This window comes from Gymnogyps californianus, chromosome 2 (genome assembly GCF_018139145.2).
Source record: "Gymnogyps californianus isolate 813 chromosome 2, ASM1813914v2, whole genome shotgun sequence".
Taxonomy (NCBI): domain Eukaryota; kingdom Metazoa; phylum Chordata; class Aves; order Accipitriformes; family Cathartidae; genus Gymnogyps; species Gymnogyps californianus.
This window is the reverse complement of record NC_059472.1, coordinates 145,453,252-145,479,329: the sequence shown is the minus strand read 5'-3', so window position 1 is coordinate 145,479,329 and position 26,078 is coordinate 145,453,252. Positions and strand designations below refer to the sequence as shown.

Genomic DNA, 26,078 nt, shown 5'->3' with positions numbered 1-26,078 from the left:
GATTTCTTATGCATGTATCTGACATACCATCACGCTTTCTTCTCTGCCACGTGACCTGACTGTGATCTCCTTGAATACCTGAACTTGGCACATTTAGGCAATGCCAAACCAGTGAAAAAGTCATCCAGCAGGGCCCAACATTAGAAGTGGCCCCAGAAGGTACCACACTTCTTACACTGCTGCAGTCTCTCCTGGCTTGTCTTAATTGAATCACCACAATAAGCAACAGAAAACAGTGTGATCTTGCTCTGCCAAAAGTGGAACCTACAGGAGGCCACAACGCTGAGCTAAATATCACATAAAGAGATTAAAGTTACATGACAAAAGCAGAATATAGCAGAGGTCACTGTATGTCTGCTGACAATGGGAAAATGACTGAAATTCCTGCAGCCTGTATCAGAGTCCCTCAACTTGCAAGCTGTGAAAAATTTGAGAGAAAGAGGTCTCTTCCTTTTCCGAATTCAGAGAGCTCAGAAAACTTAAGTGTGCAAATAAGAGGAAAACAGTACAATAAACAAAACTCAAGACAAAGGATGGTACATGTTAGATGTCAGCAGGTCAGTAACCAGTTCCAGTTTTTCCTGCATTAAATCTGATAGTCTATAGATAATATGATGTGCTTCTTTTCAAATTATCCTTATTAAAAAAAAAATCAAATATAACCTACTGTCATAATGACATTTGACTAAAAATGGGAACTTTCATCTCATTATTATTATCCACAAACCAACTTCTGTCCAGAATATTTTATGACTATCAGAAGGTAAAATTTCTTCGCTACACTATGTTCTATAAGACCATAAATTCCTGTGCACAAACACAAGCCTGGGATAAAATGGAGATTGCAAAAATAGTAAAATCTATAATTCAGTAAAGAAAACTGTCTCTAACTTGATAGAAAGGGTTTTATAAGTCTTGTACAATTATTACAGAGGAAGAGGTAAACAAGTCTCAGGCATTCATCCAACCTTCCGCCTCACTCCCCCAGTCTCATAATTTATAGCTGACTTGCATATGGTGCTCTCCTGTAGAACTTCGGTCTTTCATAAAAATAAAGTTCATTTCTGAACCTTGGAAAATTTGTTTTTAAGATATTTGAGTTCTATGAGGTCAAATGCCTTCACAGAGCAGGATTTTGGAAAATCTATATGCTATTGCTTAAAGCTTAGTATTCCCAGAGAAACCAGAAGATGAATCACTTTTCTGGAATTGTATATTTTAGCATCTAAACTAAATTAATATTAAACCACACCTATCCTTAGTACATAACTGGAAAAAGACTAAAAAAGCCGAAATTTATCCCTACACAGATGAATTCAGCATGCATTTTTGTATACACTGAAATTAGTGAGAACTAGCTATTTCCACTATGATTACTATCAAAATCCCAGAAGTACAATGTAGTAAGTCAGAAGATTTCACTTGTGTCTTTGAAAGTTCTCAGTCTTTAAAACAAAGCAAAGCAGACCAAAAATGCATTGCATTTCAGGTATAGCCCTTGACAGACAAGTTCAAACTTATAGGAAAGGCATAAAGTCCTGACCAATGCAGATATTTATGACGTTTATAATTTTAAAAAGTGTCAACATGATTATCATGTCAAAATACAGTATTTCTCCTGAATTAGGAAACGGAAGAATCTTGAGAGATTTTAATTTCAAAATTGCAAGCTGAAATCTGGCCTTTGACTAGCAGTAACAATAAAGTATTCTTGTTTCTTTAGTTATCCATCCAAACCAAGCTGGAATCTCAGTCCAATATCCTCGGAAACTGCATGAATAGAATCATGCCAAACAAAAACTGAATATAAATCTTGTTAGACAGTCTATAAAATAACTGCTATCGCTTCTTCTCTGAGCATACAGTAGGGAAGGAATCTCATAACAAAGACATTACAGGTTACGTGAATTTATAATATAGTATATAAAGATATAATGCTGTCAACAGTAAAAAAGCCTAAGTTATACTAAACTTCCTTCACATGCTTATCTTCACTTAGATATCTTTTCCTAAAGTGGTCCTCTCTTTCTTTTTCCTAGATAAATTTGTGAGGTCCAAAGTCAGGTTATGAGTTGCAGACAAATCAGAAAAAATAACACAATTAACCCCATACAACTTATTTGACCGATTCACCAGACATTTTGAACCAGACATAAAACCACAATGAAAAACCCTTCAAAATGTCTTTAAACACCAGCATGGGGAAAAAGCCTGTCATAAAAAATAAATTCAGTATTTGTGAAAGCATGTAGATTTGCCTAATAATTAACATACCAGGCTAAGACTATTTAAATATTTCCTCATTCTCTGCACTTTTTGTTTCCTTCCTAGTCAGCTGCAAGTTTTATGCATCATTTAGAAGGCTTTCTCAGTTCTTCACAGAAATTCTAGCTCTTTCATCTGTCAAGAAAGGGGCCTGAATGGACTTTTGCCCACTTGAATACAGCTATAGAGTGTATAGTGAGTCACACCTCATGACTCACTCTCCTGATGGTCTTACACTGTGCAACCTGTTTTCTTCCCCAACACCTACTTTTGTATTGCAGGGCAACATACAGCTCAAAAAGACACAGTGTAACCTGTAAAGAACCAGTATTTCCTAGGCTACTAAAAATTGTCTGATGTAGCAACACTTCTCAGTTTCTTCCTGTGAGATTTCACTTTCAACTGTCACTATATCAGCATCTCTTTTTAAAGCACCAAATAAAGAGTCATACTCACAACTATGTTACCTCCACTGGTCAAATTTCTACACCTCTATTGAGAAGAATAACTGTTAGAAGTATAGTCTTATGCCCTCTTCATTTTGGAGAACACTTGAGCCGGTTTTGCTCACGATGGAAAAGAGTGACTGGTTCAATCATGATAATTTCACTGTATGTCCAGGCCCCACTATGAACAGCTGTAATAGTCAGCATCACATATTTTCATATCGGCACCTTTGCTGCCCAGACGGTTTAAGAAACATTTTAATCTTATTAAATAAACTTTAACATACAAAGACTTAGACATTCTATGTTTAAAGGTCCTGTTGAAGTTATTAACTTATCACTCTCTCATGCAGTGCATTCCTATTTCATAGGGCTGACTAAAACTTCTGCTACCACAGCCTGTCTCTCATGAAAATACATGACCCAAACTTGAATATTTTATAGCTAGTACTGAAGAATCAAGAAGGAAACATGCAGGCAATCAGCATAAAGCAGCTTTTTCCAAAAACAATCACAGCCATCTGAATGGATTTCCTTGAATTATACCAAAGAATTAAACAAAATTTTAATGATGCCTCCTATTTGCTATACTTAAAGAACACTAGACAGGTAGCATTCTTAAGCTGATTTTGCATGTGCTGTATTAATGGGATTGATATTCCCAACATGGTTTTAATATCTTGAAAATAATACTGGCATAGAAAAAAAAAAAACATGCAATTTTTATTTGTCTGAAATAATGAATGCAACATTCATGGAAACCAGGCAAGGACACTAATACTTCATCATCAAACCAGTTAAGATCAACCCAAACTCTTTTCTTCATATCAAAGGAAAGACATATTTTTCTCCTTAGTTCTGACTGCCTTCAGCTGGAGATTTACAGCAAAACACAATAATAAAGAAGAAGGGAGGGAGAAGTGCTGCCTCTCTCAGCATTAAAGAAGAAGCAGCAGCTTGCAGACAAAATGCTTAGTACATATTTTACAGAAGTTCAGAGAAACTTTATTCAAATTGAAAAGAATTCAAATACATATAGGCATATTACTCCAATTTACTTAAAGTAATATCAACATTTCTAAATTAAGTTCTGTATATTCATAATACTACAGTTCAAACTCTAACTATAGTCAAACCAGGGAATTTAGAATATAAATACTTCTTATTGATTTTAAATACAGAACTACAACGTAGCACACAGATTTGGGAAATACTGGGATTTAGTAAAAAGTTCATGCAAGCTCCTTCATGTTTAAAAGGCAACTCGTTCTACAAAGTAGTCTTAATTTTCAATTAAGCTATATTCTAGCTTCCAATTCTGCTGCACAAATCTCTACATGGCCTTTTGCATATACTAATGTAACATCTTTACATCTAATTAACTTTCTATTTAAGTAAACGGTGTAATTACAGATTTCAGCATACGATTAACACACTTTCACCTGGATGTACTTGGTCAATTTTTTTTATGCTGAGCCCTGTATTTGCATATTTAAGTAGTTCCTCAGAGGGTAGCACGCTGAATGGAGACAGAAAAATGCACCATTTCAAACTGTATTTTGTACAGTAAAGCACATATTAAGGACACCATTTCCAGGCAGCTGAATAACAGCACAGCAGAATAATGAACATACAAAACTTACATTTCAATGGGCAAAATCCATATATCTTGTCAACATCAAAGTCTGAAGTGGTTCCACACCAGAACCAGCCATCTGATCTGCCAGCATCGGTGCAGTCAGCATACCATTTATCACCAAACTTAAAAGGGAATACACAAGGTGCTCCATTGGCATTTCCTTTCACTGTGTAGGTATCTAAGGAGACACAACAATTTTAAAATATGTAAGCAGTAATAAGCATGGGATATATATCAGTTCAGCTTTATGATCATATTATACCATATTATAGCAAGCAGAGCTTGCTAGCTTAGTATACAAACTGTACTAGAAATGGGACATTGATAATTTTACTCTCTAGGTCTAAGCTCATACCACATGATACCATGTCCACAATGGGATAAATTTTTATTGCTTAAGGAGTCCACTGACCGGAACTGACTGAGCCAAGACAAGTACATTCCCATGCTAAATTTTACATGCATAACAATCGAAAGTATAAAATCCACACAGTTAAGCAATTTTCTTTTTAAGCACAAACAACTGCTGATTCTTCTGTCAATAACCCACTCAATTGCTGATCATTTTAGACAGGGAAGAGCATGTACATATAAACTTGAAAGATATATACCACAGAGTGACTCCAATATACTATGCCCAAATAAAATTTCCATTGGCATCCAAAGATAATTTTTGTTTCATCAGAAACCTGACTCGATGAAACTTATCAGAGTAACTGAAGCAGTTTTCTGTGTGTGCACATATAATGTATGTGCATTGATGGGAGGACATACAGAGGAACATTACTTGACAGGGACTGCTAGAGAGGTGACATACCAAGGTCATTGTCTCACAGAGCTGCTAGAAGACAAAGGAGGAAGGAATGGCAGGCCATCACTCCATCTCCCCCCTGCCTCCTTTCACATAATTTGCTTTGCTAGGGTTCTTTTATTCTGGCCTTAGACCAAGGACTAGTACTGTAATCAGCCATTAATTGTGTAAACTACAGAAAATGCATCCATACCTTCCTCTGTGACCACTTCTGTTTGTCAAAGAATACTAAGTGGGAAGTCAAGTGTATTCCCAGATACTTATCATAAATATATGTATATATGTATGTATGTATCATACATAACTTTTTAAAATTTAACTATTTAAAATATCTTATTTCTTTGTCTAACATTTCAGAGCCAACTCTGAGACTCACTTCAAACACCTAGGAAGGCATCTTCAATATACTAGAGCTGAAGATATCAAGAGTTAACTAAATTCTTACAGCATAATTAATATTTGCTCCCCAAGGAAAAAAAAACATAATCAACAGACTATACACTTAGACTACGTCTTTCTGTACACATGTAAATAGTAAAACTATCATTAACTGTTGTGTAATAGTTATACACGTTCTGAATAACCATAGACTTTTTTTCCCCTCTCCAAATGAATCACTACCATGCATGGTCAATTATCTATCAGAACTTTGACAACTTTGACAAAAAAGCAAAATGAACCTCTCAAAAAAACATAAAATACACACTCAGATATTGCTGATTTCACCAGAAGTCATGCTCACTGATCATTAACGAGATGAAGGAAATTCTCCTACACTTCTAAATATTTTAATTAGATACACATAGAAATGAGTTTGAAATACAGAAATTAATTTACAGAACTTTACCTTCATAGCCTCGAGAACACAGATCGTCTGTGGTTCCGTAGACTTTCCACCTACTCCATAAACCAGATCCCTTGTACAGCATAATATTCCTTTCCTGTCTGTTTCCATAGTTGAAAAACAAATCTTCCCCTTGGATTGCAAAGAGAGTCTCATTTCTGCATTCCCATCGCTGAAGTTCACTAGCCTTGTCACAAGGATACAGAGTGATCGGAACCCAGTCTTTCTTCGAAGGCACTCCCAAGCACAATTTGAATGCTATGCTCATAAGCTGGTGATCTGAGACCCACCTGAATTTTTGTGACTCATTTTCTTGAACGCAAGGAGCAATAGTCACTGAATTAGAACTTTGAGCCAGTACACAGCGCTTGTGATCTTCATTATATATTAAGAAGATGCTAGTATCTGTAAGACAAAAAAGAGTGGAATCATTTGGTTTGAAGTAATCTTACCTATTATCTAAATGAAATATGAATCTGGACACCACTCTTGGGGTTAAAATCTCATTATCTGTTCAGCAAAAGAAGGTGCAGTACTGCTGTGGCCTAGACCTGTTAAAGTGACTGTAGAATGCAACTAGTTCAGAAGTGAGGACTTTTCAACTGTTTTGTGTCAGTGAAAGCATCTACACTCAAAAGTGCAAGGCAGCAGAGATGCAGACCTAGTGTCTCCTAAAGCTTTAAAGCATGGGTTAAACTGAAGAGAAAAAAACCCACATGGTATTATTCCAAGCTGCACCTATGGGAGTTACTGAAACAAGGGAGCACGCAAACTGTACACTGCAGATCCCAACACTGAGCACTCCAGCAGCACTGGCTCCTTGATCCTGGCTCCCAGGCGTGAGGAGATGACAACAGCCACTAAATTCTTCAGGCTCTGTTTCCCCACAGTGAGGAGTTCTGTTCCCATAAGCTCTGCTAAAATCCTTAAAATCTTAACTGAGGGGAAGGATATTTTTTTAAGCTTTATAGACAAGCTACTTGTAGGGCTAGAACAGCATACTCATTTTTCACTCAACTGCAGTCATCAGTGGTTTCTTTCTCCTTTCTTACATTTCTCCATTAAGAATGAAATACTGACAAGTGGGATTTGCCATTATCAGGTATGCCTCTTAATGACTTATCAAAATCTATGAGGCTCTTCATACCTCCCAAAGTTATTTCTCCCTCTTAGTAAATAGTGCTTCACAGCATGCATTTTCATGTATTCAAGGTTTATTTCAAAATTGTAACCACTAGAAAAGTTTTTCACATCTCTTACACTTGGATGTACTATGGAGTGCAACATTTCTGAGCTGGTCTTGCCCAAAGACTGAGAATTTCTCCTCTCTGATCCCCTTGAGATACATTTTAGCACGGTAACTGAATAGTTCTCTCTGATATTGGATCGCATAACGTAACAGGATGCATAAGGTCTTAAAACTATATTTTAACTGGGCTACAAACTAGGAAAGAGAAATACTAATTTATGTGACTCTGGGGATTGAAGCTAATTAAAACATTATTTATTTTAGTGTATGATTACCAAATTAAACAAATTCTATAATGGAGAAATATTTAAGGGGAAAACAGGTTAACCACAGAGAATTTTCCCTTCTCTGCTGAGGCTCCAATGTGGAAATAATCATACTTTTCTGCAGAAGAACAACCTGGGAATGAATAACCTCTCTCTCAGAGAAAGAGCTGACCTAGACTTATCTCATCCATGGTTCAGTTTCCTTCTCCTATCCTTTGGCTCCCAACTCACTGGGAAGTAGTGTAAAAGTGATGAGCACTGGAGACAGAAATTGTTGCCTTTTGCCAATCTGTTTTACTCACAGACAATACAAGGAAATGTATAATTATCACTGCTGGTGATAACTTTTTTTATTCTGCTTTTCTACCAGCATTTAGCACAATTTTATTGTAAACTGATATATGCAATGCTTGCAACTCTCCTTTTCCTGAAATCTTATTTAAAGTTTCTGGCTAAAAGAGATGTCAGACATTTTTACATGTGTGGAAAACACTGCCTGATCTTTCAAACTGCTAAAATTGTATTTGTGGCCTAAAATAACATTCCTTATTTTATACAGCTTATGGTGTTAAAGAGAGGATGCTATGCACGTGAAAAAGGTACCCCAAAGTCAAAAGCCTGGATTGCTGCACCCAAGCCTGAAAGGGAGCAGAGTTTTGGCTTCAGAAACAAGGTTGGAAAGCTGAACAAAGAGGTCTAGCCAGTGTTGGGGGGGGGGGGGGGGGGGGGGGGGGGGGGGGGGGGGGGCGGCAAGACAAATCTTTGGCCCTCTGCTATTCTGACTGCACCTTTACAAAGCGTTAGCAGTGTGTAAATGCAACATGGCTCCTTACACAAGGGCCCCAGTGCACGCAGGGCTCTGACAGGGAATAATACATAGGTAAGCAGCTAAAGGGCCAACACAGCCAAGCAGGCATTGAAACTAAGTTGGCACCAAAACAGGAGGACAGAACAGGACGTAGCAGGATGCAGGAGCAACTGTGGCTGAGACTGTAGTTGCAGGATTTCCTTCCCCTCAGAGTTGCTCCTGTGTCATCCATGACCATACAGCAGACTTGTAGCATCGTCCTGTATTGCTCTATTTACAGCTTTATTTCTATGTTTGTTCTGCCTGCTTGGACACCAAAGGGGATTCCCATACAACACTTTCCATGTGAATTATTAGATAGTCTAGAAGGATATGAAACAAGCCACGTATTTGTGCAACCCTTTCTATGCCCTGCCAACTCTTCTCTGTAAACACTTGATACTGCTCCTGTCAATATGATGAGTTGTATCTGTAAAATGGGCTGAGCAGAATTACTCATATAACCATTAACTGTGTTTCACTGTTCTGTAGCAACATTTATTATAGAGCTCCCATAACAGGGTGCCATTCTTCACTCTAGATGAACTGCAGGTGGTACACTTAAAGGTCCACCACAGTGCGATCATGAGTACCACAGTCTTGGTACTTCGAATTACACCAATTTCTAACAGAGTAATCCATATTTGGAACTTACTCCTGGAAGGAGGTTCTTTAAAATGCATAGGAACGTGCCAGGCATAGGAACCAACTTACCTCACCGTTATAACCCATTCAGGGAGATCTAGCATCTTTTCCCTCAAATGTCCCAAGTAGATCCTAATAGAATTTTTCTCACAGGCTTTCATTTTTCTTCACCAACCACACTGTGACTATTTGCCTATCTCTGGCCCCAGCTTATACCCGAAGAATTGTGCCAAGTACTGTAAAATCTCACTGGCCAAGTATCTTTTCCACAGTAGAGATTTCCAGTATGCCAAGGTAGCTTCACACTCTGCAGCATTTGCAAACTATCACAGATTACACAAGTGTAAATCAAGAAGTAACTCGTGAAGCCAGTGAAGTGCTACTAGTGTTAAACACTAATGGAGAGCACCAGAAGAGCACACCAAAAGCCAGAAGCAAGAGAGGGGGGAGCAATGAGGCAGCAAGCAGGTAGGAAGACTGTCTTCTCCACGCAGACTCTTGCTTACCAGATGGCCTACAATGATTGCTGCTATTTACACAAAGCAAGAAAGGTTACAAGGCAGTGTTATGAAGTTTTGCTTCAGTAGACCTGAACCTGGAGAGCAGAGGATGCTGAGAGGCTTTTGGGAAGGGCAGATGCAAAACTTCCACTGAAAAATAGCTGTGCGCTGGAAATCACAGTAATTCTCAGAGTGAGCAGGTGCAAGCTCCAGGTTTCACCAAGAAACACAGCTTTCACCTGTTTTCACAGCTTTAATCTGTGCCAATACCTCAGCTACCTTAACATCCCCCCACGAAAGCCATCTGCCAAAAGCAGGTCCCCAGGCCCATCAAAGACCCGAGGACTGGATGAAAGGCAGAGCCCCAACATCAGGCCCTTCTGCAAACCTCAGCAGTGAGGAGGTATCTCAGGGAAAGCTGGGTGATGGTGTTAAATCGATCAGGGACTGAGTCCCCGGAGCAGTGGAGGAAACTGAGGCACCACTGGTGACAGCCCTGTTTAGTGCCCGCAACGCCATGGGCACTCAAAAGGCTGCCTTGTTGGGCAGCTTCGCTTACCAGGCACCTCAGGGTGCAGGCAAGGAGGGGAAGGCAGTAGAGGTGGGGGGCTGAGGGAGGGCTCGACGGGAAGTTCCCCTCGGGCCCTCCCTCAGCTGCCCGGCCCGCCGCACCGAGGCTGCCCTTAGGCAGCACCGAGGGGGTTAAAATGGCCGCGGGCTTCTCCACCTGTGCAGACGTTCCCTCCTCTCCCGCCCAAGCCCCAGGTCAGGCTGGGCTCGGTGCCCGCCGCCCGCCGCGACCCCGCTCTTTTCTCGGCGCGTCTCATCCCGCACAGCCCCTGCGGGCACTTACCCAGCAGCGCAAAAACCCGGGGGAGAAGTGCGAGGAGAAGCAGGACCAGGGAGGGAGCCATCGCCGCGGCTTCGCCCGTGGCGCCCAGCCGCTGTGGGGAGAGGGCTTCCCGCCGGGCCGGTCCTCCGCACTTGTGAAGGGCTGGTGGATCAGGGGAAAGCTCTGGGCTCGAAATGATAAGGAAATATCCTGTCACATGGGGCGTTTTGAAATAACAGGAATTCGCTGTTCAAACTTTGCTTTCCTAAGCTGATTTTTTTTTTTTTTTTTCCCCCCTCAGCGGAGGGAAGAGCCTCCTTCCAGGCACATGCAGGTGATAAAGTGGTGATAGCTGAGAGGAGGGCTGGTTTTTCTGTTGTTGTCGTTGTGGTGGTGGTTCTTTTTTTTTTTTTATCCCCTTTGCTACCCTGTCAGCGTTGCATGTGGGTCAGTAGTTTGTTTTCCAAGAAAATGAGCCAAACCCGCGCCGAAGGAGCAGGACATCCCCCTCCTTTCTTTCGGAGGTGAACCCAAGTCCCAAACAAACCCCCCGCTAGAACGGCCGAGTTTCTCCCGAGAGCGAGGACCGCAGCAGTAGCGGAGACCTACTTTTGGGAAACCGGGATCTAGGTTGCCACCCCCGTCCCCCATCACTCCTCCCCCACGTGCGAGCAGGTTGCTCCAACCACCGCCGGGGAGCGGAACGCGGGGAGGCGGCCGGGGCCGGGGCCGGGGCGGGGCCGGGGCCGGGGCCGGGGCCGGGCCGGGGCCGGGGCCGGGGCCGGGGCCGGGGCCGGGGCCGGGGCGCGGCGGGAGGCGCAGCCTGTGCTCGGGGGTGGAAAGGAAGAGCCGGAGGAGACGCACGGGCTTAAAAACTCTAACGAGGCATTTTCTGAGCCCCAACAAATGAAATTCAACCGATTTATTTATTTATTTATTTATTCATTCATTCTTCTGACTTGTGGTGGCTAGATCTGCTGTTAACAGGATTCAAATCTTGCTCAAGAATCAGAGTGTGAGAAAAACAGAACCTTGCTTGCTGGCCAGGTTCTCACAAGTTGAAGCACCTACATGGTATTAAATAATCTTTCTGAAAAGGTGCCTTTAGAGCACAGTCTGCCTTGAGGTTTTCATGGCTTCTTGCAGTGCTGGGTAGGAGACCTCACCGTGTGTTTTTTTGTGGGGAGCAGCGTGTTATTCCTTAGAGGCTGTTGTCAATATATGGTCTGAAGGGTCCCAAATGGATGGAATACAACAATCTTACTGCTGTTTTACACAGAGCCTTTTGTAACATCAGACTTACTGAGCTTTGTGATACAGCATACACAAATTTCCAAAGCATCAAACCTGCCGTGTGTGAAGCATGTTGTACAGCAGCTCTTCCTGTACTGTCATGCACTCAGAAATCTCTGGTAAGTATTGAAAATCTTTGAAAGCCTCCTTGCTGGAAGTTGTGGGTGGAAAAGTAGAGCACGTCCAGGGAAACACCAATGTGAGATTAGTATGGAAGGAGACAGGGCAGAGTGAGAAGGTACTTTGACAATATTGTTAGAGGAGAAGAAACAAAGGAGATGAAGTCCAAGCTCATTTGAGGTCAATGATGAAACTCCCATTAACATCGGAAGGGATTCCAGCCAGGCACTTCAGCTGTGCTGGGCCCTCCTGTGAACTACGTGCAGGGAGTGAAGTGGAAGTGCCTCATAATTTCTCTTGACATCTGTGGACCCGTGTGAAGGTCAGGAACAGCCTGGCCCAGGGACAGGAGGTGGGAAGTATTTCAGCCATAATCGGCAATGTTCTGTATCGTTATGTTGATAAATTATCATCTGGGAAACTTCATCTCTTGCTGCAGTATATGGCAGATATTTATTATTCGCTAACTATTTGCAATGGCCTTTATGCTGAACAACTAAGAGATCCTAGTGCTTGCACTGAGGAGATTATAGCTAACGCAAATAATCATAGTACAGTTCAGAAGTGAAGAATTCCTCCGTGTTCTAGCACTACCACCTTCAAAAGATTCAGGCATTCAAAACATGTATGAAAAGTGTTTTTAGAGGTGGAACAAAAAATATTTTCCTAAGTCACCTTAATATTTGTTTACGTATTTATTTTCCTAGCAGTCAGCAACACCTGGAAGCCCAGGAAAGCATCTAGTGCTAGAAGGAACAAGTCAAGATGGAGAATAATGCTGCTGCCCCAACAGAATACTGTTATTGTAAGACTGTCACTGAAAGTTTGGGAATTCATGGTATTCTTTTCGCGCAAGATAAACAGAGAAGGGAGACACTGTGTGAAGTTCAGTCTCAATGTCGGTAAGTACAACTGCAACAAAAGTCTTTAGATTAAACCCAGATGATTCAAACAGCAAAGGGGGCTGCACATAAGTGCCTATGTGTCACACAAATAGGCAGAAAAATGGGAGTAAGTAGATGAGTAGTTACACCTATTCAGCAGTCGGTGGCTGTACCAGGAATGAGCTATATACTCTGAAGTGACAGAAGGAACTGTATTAGGCTATTCTTGGAGATTCTCAAAACTGAACTGGACAAGGAGCTGAGCAACCTGATCTAAATTTCAAGTTTGCCCTACTTTGGGGAGGGGGTCATACTAGATGACTGCCAGAGGTCCCTTCCAACCAAAATGAGACATCAGAAGCGCTAATTCCAAGACAAGTATTCCAGCCTTTCTTGGGATCTGTGCTTCACCAAATTAGCTCCCTTCCTGATCTGAAACCTGCCTTTTTCTCATTGTCCCTTGCACACACTGGAGATACTGCCACTTCAAAGCCATTTTGAGTGTGGTGTACATATATATATTTTTTTATATATACCCTGTCTAGAGCAGTACAGGTCTCGATGAGCTTATTCACGTAGCCTCTATGTCTCATCTGCAGCATACTCCTCAACAATTATGTCTGGATCTGGCTTGTTCTTTGGGAATCATCACACAAATACATGAATCGTATATTCTGATCTGATATAGTCCAAGGGAAAGATTTTCTCTCTTTTGAGACAAAAGGATTCAGCAAAGTCTCAGGCTATAGTGATTTGTAGGCAAATAGTTACCAGAAGTTCAATCTGCTAAATAACTAATGACAGGATACATGCCCTAGATAGACATATGTTTTCATCTCTCCGTGGGTAGCAAGCCAGATGCCGTTTACGTTTGGAACAGAAAGGCCTAAATTCCTCTGAAACAGGTCGGACCCTCTCTGCTTCTGGCACATCCAGTACTTGCAACTGGTGACTCTTCCTGGCAAAATACCCTGAAATCCTGGAGTCACAATGGCCCTTGACTTTGATAGTCAACAGGAAGATGGAAAGTTCAGTCTAAATTAAATCATATCCAGACCTGAAACATAAGACACCTATTTTGTTTGTGTTGAAGCAAAACAACTGGATTATTATCCATTCTTTCACATTTGCATCCAAGATGTTTTTTGATGTTTCATGTGGGAACCTGTATCTCTCAGATGGCATTCAGTAGTTTTCTATACATTTCTAATGTTTGCATGGTCATATATAATATATATACTCTTATATAAACATATATAATAAACACATACTCAAGAACAAAATGCACATCATTTGTATCCTCACTATTATCACAATACCTATACTATATTAAGAAGCTATATAAACAAGAAATTGATCAGGGAAAAAAAATAGGAATTGGCAAAGTTAATATTTCCTTTTTGTGCAAATCAGACTCCTCTGAAATGTTATTCAAAAATTGATTCTGAGGCTTCTGATTTCTAAAATCAAAATATAATAAAATGTTTTAGGAAGGAGAACAATCAAGGCTTTAATATCTGTCACCAGAGAACCTTTACCTAGCAAAAGTCCCTTGAGGATAGCATTAATATCATATACAATATTCACTTTAAATTCAACTAATGCAATCTTCTATCTGTGCTTTAAATTTAAAAAACATTAACAATTCCAACATTCTGCCTTTACTGTAAAGCAAGAATGTCATTGTTCCTTGCGTATACTTTAATTGCTTCATAAATACACATGGCTATTGGGAATGTATGTATACTCTCATGATCTCTAACATTTCAAGTTCAATTTATGCTTGACCCACACTATGAAAATAAAGAGAAATGTCCACATCCTTGCATTTCTGGTTGTTTACAGCTACAAATGAGTGTCGCCTGCATAGTTAAAAGCCACAGTAAATACAGCCCAAAGTTTTCAGATGCTCAGGCCAAGTAAAGACATTCTAGAAGGTTTCTGCTTTCTGTCATCATAGAGGAGTCTCAAGTGGTAAAGGAGAGAAGATCCATGGCTGTAGAATACCCGGTGTGCCTACATAGATCCTGTCATGTGCCTTTTATCAGTTCTAATTTGATTTTTCCATGGTATTCTACTATGTCATGTTTCAGAAATACAGCTAGATATTGGATTGTGGGGTGGGGACTGTTTTGTATAAAATACAGAGAAGAGGTCCTTAAGGATAAGGGGTTCACATCTTAAAATTAGCATATTACATTAGGGGCCACTTGGTGAACACAGCCGGGACTTACTTTCTTTTAATGAAAGGTCTTTTCCTTAGACAAGCCACCAGTTTAGCATATACATGATTTTTTATCTCAAAACCAGAAACTTTGTAAGTTATATACATTTCAGAGAATGGACTGGAAAGTAAAGATATTCTGCTTAGGACAGGGAGGAATGTAGCCATAACCTGGGCCACTTTCTATCCACCCACCAAGAAAAACCACCTAGTTTAAGCAGAATCCAAAGATACCAAAGATTTAGTATTGAAAGATTTCTTCCATGGGCATCATGAAGCCTTCCAGCATTAAGACACCGATGTTTGGAAGTTCTGCAGTGGAAGATGCTGATGACTTCTCCCTACCTTAATTGTTCTCAGTGGTTTTTCTTAAATGCTTGACATCACAACTTGCTTGTGAGACATCAAGTTGTAAATGCTTTCTCTCTTGATACAGACATTACGCTCTTATTCTGTGAACAGTCAGGTAGTTTATATGCAACCAAGTGAGGGTTTTTTGATGCTACAATGGGTTACCCATAATGGAAGCCTACAAACATTTCAGCATTTCATTAGTCGTCCTAGAGTATTTAAACAACATTCTCACACTATTGAATGGTTTTGGAGAGTTAGCTTTCTAGAAGATTGTATTGTTGTAAAGAGCTAAAGTTAGACACTGTACTGGTTTTGGCTGGGATGGAGTTAATTTTCTTCATAGCAGCTCAGATGGTGCTATATTTTGGATTTATGACCAAAACAGTGTTGATAACACAGGGATGTTTTAGTTATTGCTGAACAGTGTTTGCACAGTGTCAAGGCCTTTTCTGCTTCTCACGCTGCCCCGTCAGCAAGTTGGCTGGGGGTGGGCAAGAAGCTGGAAGGTAACACAGCCAGGACAGCTGACCCCAGCTGACCAAAGGGATATTCCACACTGTATGATGTCACGCTCAGCAATAAAAGGTGGGGAAAGGAGGAGGAGGAAGGGGGAACATTTGGAGTTATGACGTCTGTCTTCCCAAGGCCCTGCTTTCCTTGGGAAGTAGCTGAACACCTGCCTGATGATGGGAAGTAGTGAAGGAATTCCTCGTTTTGCTTTGCTTGTGCATGCAGCTTTTTGCTTTACCTGTTTAACTGTCTTTACCTCAACCCACAAGTTTTCTCACTTTTACCATTCTGATTCTCTCCCCCATCCCGCTGCAGGGGAGTGAGCGAGCGGCTGCATGGGGCTTAGCTGCCGGCTGGGGTTAAACCACAATAGACACAGACTAAAACATTATTTATGAAGATCATTTCAAGAACTTTACTATTCCATACATTCTAATTAGTATATAGGAGTCAGAGCATTTAGCTTTATTTAAACCAGAATCTTTCAGGGGTCAAAAAGAGTTAAAAGCTAAGAGGAAAATCACAGAAAATGGACAGAAATCTTGAATTTTCTCTAAGAATTTTCGATGACAGACAAACTAAATGTAACTCTCAAATTGAGGAAAAATTACAGCACTGTTGCATATGAACTAGAAGAGCCAAGACACCAACCTCTGGATGCTGACTAACAGTCACCAGAGCAGATTTCAAATGTAGCTAAGGCTGAATCAGGCACCTTTCCTCCACGCAGGAGCTAGTAGAAAGAAGGCTTATGAAAACTTTCAGCACTTTTTCATCTCATCTCTTGCTTTGCAAGGCTTAAGCTCATCCTGTTGACTTCTGCAAGTACGGAGAAATGAGACAGCTAATAGGAACAGTGAACAAAACAGTGCATAAGTAGAATCCAGCACTGGTTTTACAATACCATTATCGCAACAAGAAATTTTGACCACTGGTGAGAAAAAAAAAAAGCACTGCCAAGAGAGTAGATTCATTGTTCTGTAATTACTTTAAATCCCACAAAAAAATCTCCTCTAAATACCCAAATGTGTTCAGCCCACTTCCACAACTCCTAAGACAGCAGTACAATCTTTCTAGCCTCCCTTTGCTGTCAGTGGAGAGAAAGAGAGGAGCAATTTGGATCTCATACCCTTTCATGAACACCTCAGATGTCCAGTCTTACCTAACTTAAGCCTGGACCTGCATTCCTGAACAGGATACATACATCATTGTACTAAGTAGAGCAATAGAATAAAGATTAAAACTGAATAACCATTTTGTTTTTCTCAAGGCAAGACCTCAAGCCTTGATTGTGAAGCCCTATGTGCTTTTCTTTTTAAAAAAAAAAAACACTTTAATTACCTTTTTTACCTTTCAGTTGTCCAGCATAAAGCAAATGGGATTAACTTCATTTCTCTATCATCTGCCTACAGGCTATGGCAGGTATCTGTTGTACAGGAAGAAAATAGCTCACCACTGATTTGGGAGGTAAAGTACCTTAGTTCACTCCCAGAACAGAATTGCTCTCAAACATGAAATCCATGCTACGAATCCCCTCCAGCCAGGAGGCAGAAAAGGAATACCACTGTAGTAATGTGGTGGGTTGACCCTGGCTGGATGCCAGGTGCCCACCAAAGCCGCTCTATCACTCCCCCTCCTCAGCTGGACAGGGGAGAGAAAATAAAACGAAAGGCTCGTGGGTCAAGATAAGGACAGGGAGATCACTTCACCAATTACCGTCACGGGCAAAACAGACTCGACTTGAGGAAAAATTAGTTTAATTTATTACTAGTCAAATCAGAGCAGGATAATGAGAAATAAAACCAAATCTTAAAACACCTTCCCCCCACCCCTCCCTTCTTCCCAGGCTTAACTTTACTCCTGATTCTCTCTACCTCCTCCCCCCGAGCGGCGCAGGGGGACGGGGAATGGGGGTTTGGGTCAGTTCATCACACGTTGTTTCTGCCGCTCCTTCCTCCTCAGGGGGAGGAGGACTCACACTCTTCCCCTGCTCCCACATGGGGTCCCTCCCACGGGAGACAGTCCTTCACGAACTTCTCCAACGTGAGTCCTTCCCACGGGCTACAGTTCTTCACAAACTGCTCCAGCATGGGTCCCATCCACGGGGTGCAGTCCTTCAGGAACAGACTGCTCCAGCGTGGGTCCCCCGCGGGGTCACAAGTCCTGCCAGCAAACCTGCTTCAGCGTGGGCTCCTCTCTCCACGGGGCCATGGGTCCACAGGTCCTGCCAGGAGCCTGCTCCAGCGCAGGCTTCCCACGGGGTCACAGCGTCCTTTGGGCATCCACCTGCTCCGGCGTGGGGTCCTCCACGGGCTGCAGGTGGATATCTGCTCCCCCGTGGACCTCCATGGGCTGCAGGGGGACAGCCTGCCTCACCATGGTCTTCCCCACGGGCTGCAGGGGAATCTCTGCTCTGGTGCCTGGAGCACCTCCTCCCCCTCCTTCTTCCCTGACCTTGGTGTCTGCGGAGTTGTTCTCTCACATCTTCTCACTCTGCTCTCTCTGGCTGCAACTGCTACTCCCCTGTAACTTCTTTTCCCTTTCTTAAATATGTTATCCCAGAGGCGCTACCCCTGTCGCTGATGGGCTCGGCTTTGGCCAGCGGTGGGTCCGTCTTGGAACCCGCTGGCATTAACTTTATCGGACATAGGGGAAGCTTCTAGCAGCTTTTCACAGAAGCCACCCCTGTAGCCCCCCCAGCTACCAAAACCTTGCCACGCAAATCCAATACAAGTAATCATTGGTTACTTGTCACAGTCTATTCAGTTTTCTCTCCCATTCTGTACTAATAAAGTACTCCTAAGTAATAACTGTGGGAATTTTGTTTTAATTACAGTGCTTTGCATGGCAAAGAGCTGTACACAACCAGAGCAGTGGGACCCAAAGCGCTGTTATCTGCACAAGAGACAATTATAAAGCTCTGGATTGCCATTTCTCATTTATCTAGGTGCCATAAGTCTTTTGATAAGACTACTTCTCAATTAACAAAATGAATACACATCTTTAATCCCCCTCATAACTTTACAAGTAGACCAGTGGTCTCTAAATTTTCTTCATGCATAATAATATTCAACTATGTGGATGTTATTGCAGAGTCAAAGGTCAGCAAAATTTGGAACTCAGTGGGAGTTGAGCAGAGCACACCTTGAAATTAATGTAATGCCATAACATACTGATAACAGTTACTACCTTTGAGCTGTATACTCCATTCTAGTTATTAATCACAGTTAAAAAGAGACAAAGAAGAAATGTGGCAGTTCACAGATGAAACAGTGTTTAATAAAGGATGAAGAGATTTTCTTACCAGGAAATAGATTTTCTAGAAGTGAAAGCCAAAAGTTGAGACATGATAGAGAAAGCTAAAAGGATAAACAGTACAGAGCTGGTTTGTCAGGCCTTTCTGTTTGCCATATCATGGTACAAGCACAAAAAAATCCAGTTTAATTCAAAAACAACAATCTTCATATCCATTGTCACTATCAACTCAAACTGTAACCATAGAAATGAGCTGTCAGAGGTCCTTCAAGAACTATCATCCTTTAGGACAGAAAAAAAGTCAGTAGGAGACAGTATTTAAGAAGAAACTTCTGAGCAGGTTATAGGACCGATAGGTAACTGTCAGGTAGAGAGTCTGTGTTGGCTTTGTTTGCAGAGAAGAGGGTTATTTTGGGGTTTCTTTGGTTTTTTGTTTGTTTTAACTTCACTTCAAATAATCTAATTTTGGATGAAATCATAGGCCACACTCCTTAACCAGAGATTTGATCCTGGCTCACTGGAATAGGAATACTATGGCATTCCTATAAGTATTAAGAGGATACCTGAGAAATCTTTAAATAGTTCTTTTGGCAACTACTCTGTTGGGTAGTAGTTGAGCAACATTGCAATATTCTTTATTATAAATAAAAGTCTACATCCATGATCAGTATGCCAGTAAGTCTATGCCATCAAGAATATTAATTCATGATGGTTACAGTAGCAAAGTACTGCACACATGTGACAGAGGAGTTTTATTTGGAAAAAAGGAAACAGGTTTCAGTGCAATTTCCCGAAGAACTATGGAATTAAACAATAATATGAGTAAAAAAAGGCACTTTTTTTAAAAAAAAAATTATACTATCCCTACTATTAGTCAGATTATTGTTACAGAAATTTAAACATACGCTAACCTCAAGTTTATGAAGTGTTACCCGTAGTATAGGGTTTATCCATGGGCAGATTATTAGATTTTTTGAAGGAAATATACCTAATCTCACTAAAGGCACTGAGAATTGCAGTTACATCTGTAATTTAATGTTCAAACCTCCTGTCTTATTCAATGAACTCCTTAAACCTATGCTGTCTGGATTTTTTTTCACCATTTTTGCAGAATTTAAAAATCTTTTTTCATCAGAAAATTAACTCAGTAAAACTGAATTATTATGAAGTATTGCGTAAACTGAACAGTCACTGAGTACATATTATTGCATTTTCAATATAGTAGGGGAAAAATGAAATTTTATTTTGCAGAACATTGTTACATTTCATGCTAATTTCAACAACAGGATTTTTCTTTTGGTAATATTTCCTGCAGAACAGAATAAAATTTCCATGCCTCAGTTCTGTCTGTGCCAGAACAGACCGAGGTCCCTCCCAGTGACTTCCCTTTAGGCCAGCACCAGAACTGTGAGATGGCCCTCTGCCCCGGTACAGCTCACCCTGTGTTTTGCTCATAAATGTGCTAGGTTTGTCTCTCCTGAGAATGACTGAGATTGATAATGATGTTTTTATTTGACATTGTTTAGTCACCAAATAATGTCATTTTGATTAGTCCGAAACTGTTTATGTATTCAGACGTTGTTCACCAAGTTTGTTTGAAAAGTGATTGTCATGCTGGATTCACAAGACAGAATGACTCATTAGACCACAGCAGGGTGCATTAGATCTGGGCACGTGTACGGCAATGGATGCGTCCCACAGTGGATTTCAGATCTGCACAGCACATGTCCTGTCACTGCAGTGTCACCCAGGAACATCGCCAGTCCCGAGGAACACACAGTTCTCCATAAAGCCAGTCCTAAGTACCTAACTTAGTGATTCTGTGTTTCACTTTATTCCTGCCCTCACTTCTTTACCCTTAAAATGAGATAGTTACTACCTCCCTTGACTTACTAGGGGAGCAAATATAGTGATGTGTATATTGAGTATTGAATATAGTGAAAGTTATGAGCCAAAAAGTGGCTGAGACAGTCTCAAAGCTATTCTACCCTCCAGCCTATTTCCAATGAAATAAAAGCCATGGAACAATTTTGTAGGTTGTGGTCTGAAGAGGTATGTGTGAAGGAGGATGACTTGCAAGACAGCACTAGAGGGAGGGAGGCTGGTACTACCTGGTGTGTGTGAGTAGCTCTGATGGAGGGAGCAGACCTGCGGGGGGGTGAGGAGGGGCTGGGATGATGCTGAGTGCTGCTGTGAGAAAGCACATACTGAAACAGGAGGCTGGGACTGGTGTAAAAGATACCTTGGGGCTTAATCCTTACTTGGATCTCGGAAGGCTGCTGGAGTTGCAGTAACGAGCCGCCTCACTTTTTTCTCCATCTGCTCATCCATAGCTGAACTTCAGGGCAGCACTGCTCCAAGAGATAAACACCTTACCACCTCCTCTCGATGCAGTGTCTCCTGCACTAGGTCTTAGTGGGAGAAAGATAAAGAGAAGACAGAAGTTTAAACTGCTGTCTTCCTCTTACAAAGTTTTGATAACATATGAGGGGTGAGTCTAAGTCTGTAAATAATCATTTCTGGGAAATTCAACAGCCTTGCCTTGAATTTTGAGAAGTTTGGCAAGAGCTCCAAAGTTATTAAGAAATGCAGCAACATGTCAAATACGTGAACAGCACTACACTGCCCCAAAGAACCTGCCATCTGAAAACTGCTCAGTGAACCAGTAGTGAAATGACTGACTCGGGCCAGAAGCATCCTGATGTAAGCCATCACCTCAGCTCTTCACTGGGTAGCATTTTCAGCAGAAATACCCTGGCATGAAAAAGCAGAGAGACTGAATCACCTTTTTCTCTCCTACTGGGAAGCATTACAAGGAGTCAGAAAATCTCGCACTGCCTCAAAGCCAAGCTGTACCTGTTGTATACATAAAGAAAACAGCCAATTTCATTTTACTTGTACAACTGGTTTCCCATTAAAAGAAATATTTTAAAATGTTGAGATGTAAGTGAAATGTCTTGTACCACTGTGTAATAGACTCAACAGGCATTTCCTTGAGAATATTTGTGAATATTGACTTTGTAAAATCTGAAAGGCAAGTAGTCCAGATTCCCGGGAGCTATGCCAAGAGATTTTGAATCCAGGGAAACAGCACTCTCATGATGTGCAAACAGGACTAGAATCCAGAGCTCCTGGAATTTAACCTCAGCTACCGGTTTTCTGCGTGTTCATGGCATGCGGCGCAGTCACTGCGTGCCTCGTTTCACCAGTTTAAGGCATGCTGACGTAGCGTACTGTGTAGGTCGATCAATACTTGTAAGATGATGACCACTCATAGGCGAGATTGTAATGTTCCTCATGATAAAACTTGTTTGCCGAGTGAGCAATAAAGTACAATCATGAAAGCTTTCCTCAGAACAGCAGGGAGCCAGATTCCAACGTGGTTCTGAAAACGACATAAAAGACCAAAATGGTAGGCAGTAGCACCCAGTCTGGGTCCTAGCTGAAAAATGTCCTACCCCGCAAAACAACTCAGAGTACGGTACTATTTTCTGTGATTATTATATCCTTTTTTGCACCAGCAGTGGGGATCAGCCCTCACACATGTGGACATCGACAGCATTGTAGGGCTGAGGAGACTCATACACTCTCTCTTTCGCTCCTACAGAATAGTCCTGTACCTCCTCCCTGGCCAAACAGCAATGATCCTGTTACCAGGAGAGCTTCATCTCCTGTTTCATACAGATACGGGTTGTTTATGGGTGACCTGGACTCCAACTTTCGTAGGTATTTCTATAGAGCGACAAGACATTTCTTATGTAAGTCAAAGTAAAAAAACAAAACAAAACAAAAACCCCAAACCACACATGGGAAAGAACATGCAGTAAAATGTAAAAGGTGCCTGGAGGAAAGGCATGATAATCCCAAACCAGGCAGGGTTTGGGATTAGTTATTTGCCTTTCCTGGTGCCTTGGCTAGAAGCAAGAGATCAGCCACAGTTGTGGCTGGATTATTTTGATGCCTCATTTCAGTGGGAGTTAGGCATCAAAATGACTTTGAAAATGTGAAACCTAGCTGTTAGTTTAATCCTAAATATGAATTCTCAAAACTGATTAAATAGCAGTTAAATCAGAAAAATTCAAATGGAAACAATCGCTCTGATATGCTAAGAATAGTTTTGTGATAAGGTAGGTTTTTCCCTTTTTTGGACACTCTTTGTCAAGACCACAGTCTTTTCTATAATGTGCCATCTCCACCATTTCACTGAAGAAATTTCTTAATATTTCAAAGCACTTCTGCCATTTCAAGCACTGTGAGAGTCCTTAGATAAAACATACTGATTTTTCATTGACTAGTAGTTGGCTGTGCTATCTGCATTTAAACCCAAATTAGGTTACCTCCACTAGCAATCCCAGAAATTAGATATCTGCAGCATTCAGTTCAGTACAAGAGATCCTCACAGTCTGTTTCTGAAGGTACCACAGCAACTGTGCCATTTGTTATTTCAACCAGTACAGTGTGTAACTGCTCCGGCAGACCCATTATGGCAGCCTGCCAAGCAATCAAGACAGCAACGACACGACAACTTCGTTCTCTCTTATTTCACTTCACACTGACATTGTCTCATCTTATCTAAGCTTTCTGTAGAGCAATGGGTTTGAAATCATGAACAACTTAAAATATCTGTATTTTCTGAGAACAGCTTCCTTCTGCAGTATCAAAACATGCCGTTTGCTTTTTCTTCCTAAAATAAAAATACTCACTTCAGCTCTGTGCTGCATGGAGGATTTATACGGACTATTCTTCTTGGGAGTCCTGGCAGCTCTTCCTGCGTGTTATCTATGACCAGAAGTGAGCTGATGTATCAGTTTTTACAGGAAACCAAATCAGCAAATGTCACACAGGCAGTGAAGCAGGATATAGTAAACCATGCTCCATATATACATCCCATGCTTCCTTTACGCTCTTAAAGCTGAGACCCAAGCGGCGAACAGCAAACGGGGGGAAAGAAAACTGAAATGCTTCCTAAATCATAAAACCTGATTTTCCCTACAAACTAGTCAGTGCAAATGTAAGCAATTGAAGATGAACACTGAAGTGCTCAGGATATCACATGCCATAGGAGTCAGAATACTGTCCAAAAGACTTGCCTATATATATCTCTCCTTAATTTTTGTTTGTTTTAATAATTCTCCTGGGTGAGGTACTTAACTACTGCACCCAATGCAGGAAACTTCTGCAAGTCTCTTGACATTACAGAACGTGCCGTAATTCTGATTTCACTCAGAGCCCTGGCTTACTTTACATCTTTTATAACACAAAGAGGTTACTTCTTACACAGACTTAAAATACTGCTTGGTTTGCAGACAATTGAGGGTTTCTATGGATGAATCCTCTCTATATGAAGCATGTGTGTCCTTCTAGAAATAAGGCTTTATTATTAAAGATTCATTTATTTGCACAAAGTCTTCTTCCTTCTTTGTCTCTCCTGATTGTATCGTCCACCTCAGGTGCTAATTTGCTTTTTTCCTTCATTCTCTCCACCACTCTTAAGTCCTTGAGACCCTACCCCACGTGTCATACCTAATTCAAGTGAAGCCAACGCTTCACAAATTTGGCAGTGAAGTACTAAGAAAAGAGATTAAATCCATTTCATCACGGTCTCTTGCTTGTCATTGCTATTCCAAAGTACAACATTACCCAAAAAGATTGACTACTATATTCCATGTTTTACCACAGATACCTTCAACAGCTGCCCCTTCTGTTCTGCAAGACAAACAAGTATTAAAAATAAAAAAATAAAATAGCCCAAATACCTGTAGCGAGCTATGGATGACAAGTCTGGTTTAGCTGAGAAATTCAGACAAAATAGGTATTTCTGGGTAATTATGACAGGCTAGATCTGCAGTGAAGATCCACTTTATGGCACAACATCCTTTACAGTTTTGCATTGGGAGTCACAATCAATGAAAGATCAAAGAATCAGTGAAGCAAAGATTACTATCCATGCAAAGCATACGCTAGAAGTGACATCTTGATCAATACCTGAATACAGCATCCTCCTATCAAAGAAGCTAAAGATCCTCGCTTACCAACCTTCTCAAATGAAACACAAGCTTTTTAGGCTTGCACTGCTGATATTGATCTTATGCAGGACTGATTTTTATCCTTAAAATAAATTAACCCAAGACTATTGTATCTCAGTGGCCAAGTCCTTTTTTTTTTTTTTCCAAGGGACAATTTAAAACTTTGTGCCCCCAATAGAAACAGAAAAACCAGGCGATCTTGATATTCCGGTAAACTCAGTGCACAAGGTGGGCTTAAATATTCTGTGAATATGTGGGCAATGCTACAGCTGTCCTGTAGGATCCCAGGGCTTAGGAGGGAATCATGAAAGAAAGATTTTTTGCAGACTTTGTTGTTAAGAAAGATTCTTAAGCCTACAGGATTTACTGCTGTGGAACATGCAGTATGGCTGCTGATAAAAACCAGTCTGGCAGTAATGAACCAGGAGGTCATATTCCTTAATACAGCAGTGGAACATTCAAAAAATAAAATTGCATATGTAGGTGGTCAACACTATTTTTCCTGACTGCTGCCTATATGTGCAACTGTATTGCAACTGTAATAATAACAGTTTTGCTATTAGTAAGGATACAGAAAATTAACTCCACGGGCACCCACCAGCCAGCATCTAAGACCTTCCCGTCCCTTGTTTAGGGGAAGCAAGTGTGCAGTGCCACATTCAGTCTGGAGCACTCTTTCAAAATACTGATGTGGAGTCACGCCTCTGGTGTCATCCCTTTGCATACCAGTAGCCCACAATATGGAGGTCCCGATGAGCATGGGTACTTGGATCTGGATTGGAACACATCCAGGGAATGTGTGGTGCTTATCCTGCTTTTTATAAAAAAAATGAACTGAAAGTAGTTCTGATCAGAGCTGCTACTTACTTGGTTAAATCTCTGACTCAAATGTCTTCCAGAAAAAAAGGAGGGAGGAGTTCCAAGGTCATAAACTGAATATAGTCAGCACCGACATTATATAGGTAAGACAAGAGGCTGTAAGAGGCTAAATTGACATTATTATACAAAATTCCAATTGATAATGGGGACATTATCACTGTCAAGACACACTCAGATTCAACACATGCT

At 41.1% G+C, this 26,078-nt stretch overlaps 1 protein-coding gene across 3 annotated transcripts in view; it reads right to left on the bottom strand.

Annotated features, from left to right (window-relative positions):
* The window catches only part of LOC127012528 (macrophage mannose receptor 1-like), a 64,728-nt gene extending 54,302 nt beyond the window's left edge, over window positions 1-10,426 (bottom strand). For 2 of the 3 annotated variants that reach the window (XM_050890665.1, XM_050890664.1), the window contains exons 1-3: window positions 10,366-10,426; window positions 6,009-6,410; window positions 4,355-4,528 (exon numbers count right to left, since the gene is read on the bottom strand). In XM_050890665.1, the coding sequence (XP_050746622.1) occupies window positions 4,355-4,528; window positions 6,009-6,410; window positions 10,366-10,426 (637 nt within the window). Of the gene's footprint in view, window positions 1-4,354; window positions 4,529-6,008; window positions 6,411-10,365 lie in introns of those variants that run through there. The other variant, XM_050890666.1, reaches the window with a different exon arrangement.
* Between the last annotated feature and the right edge of the window lie 15,652 nt (window positions 10,427-26,078).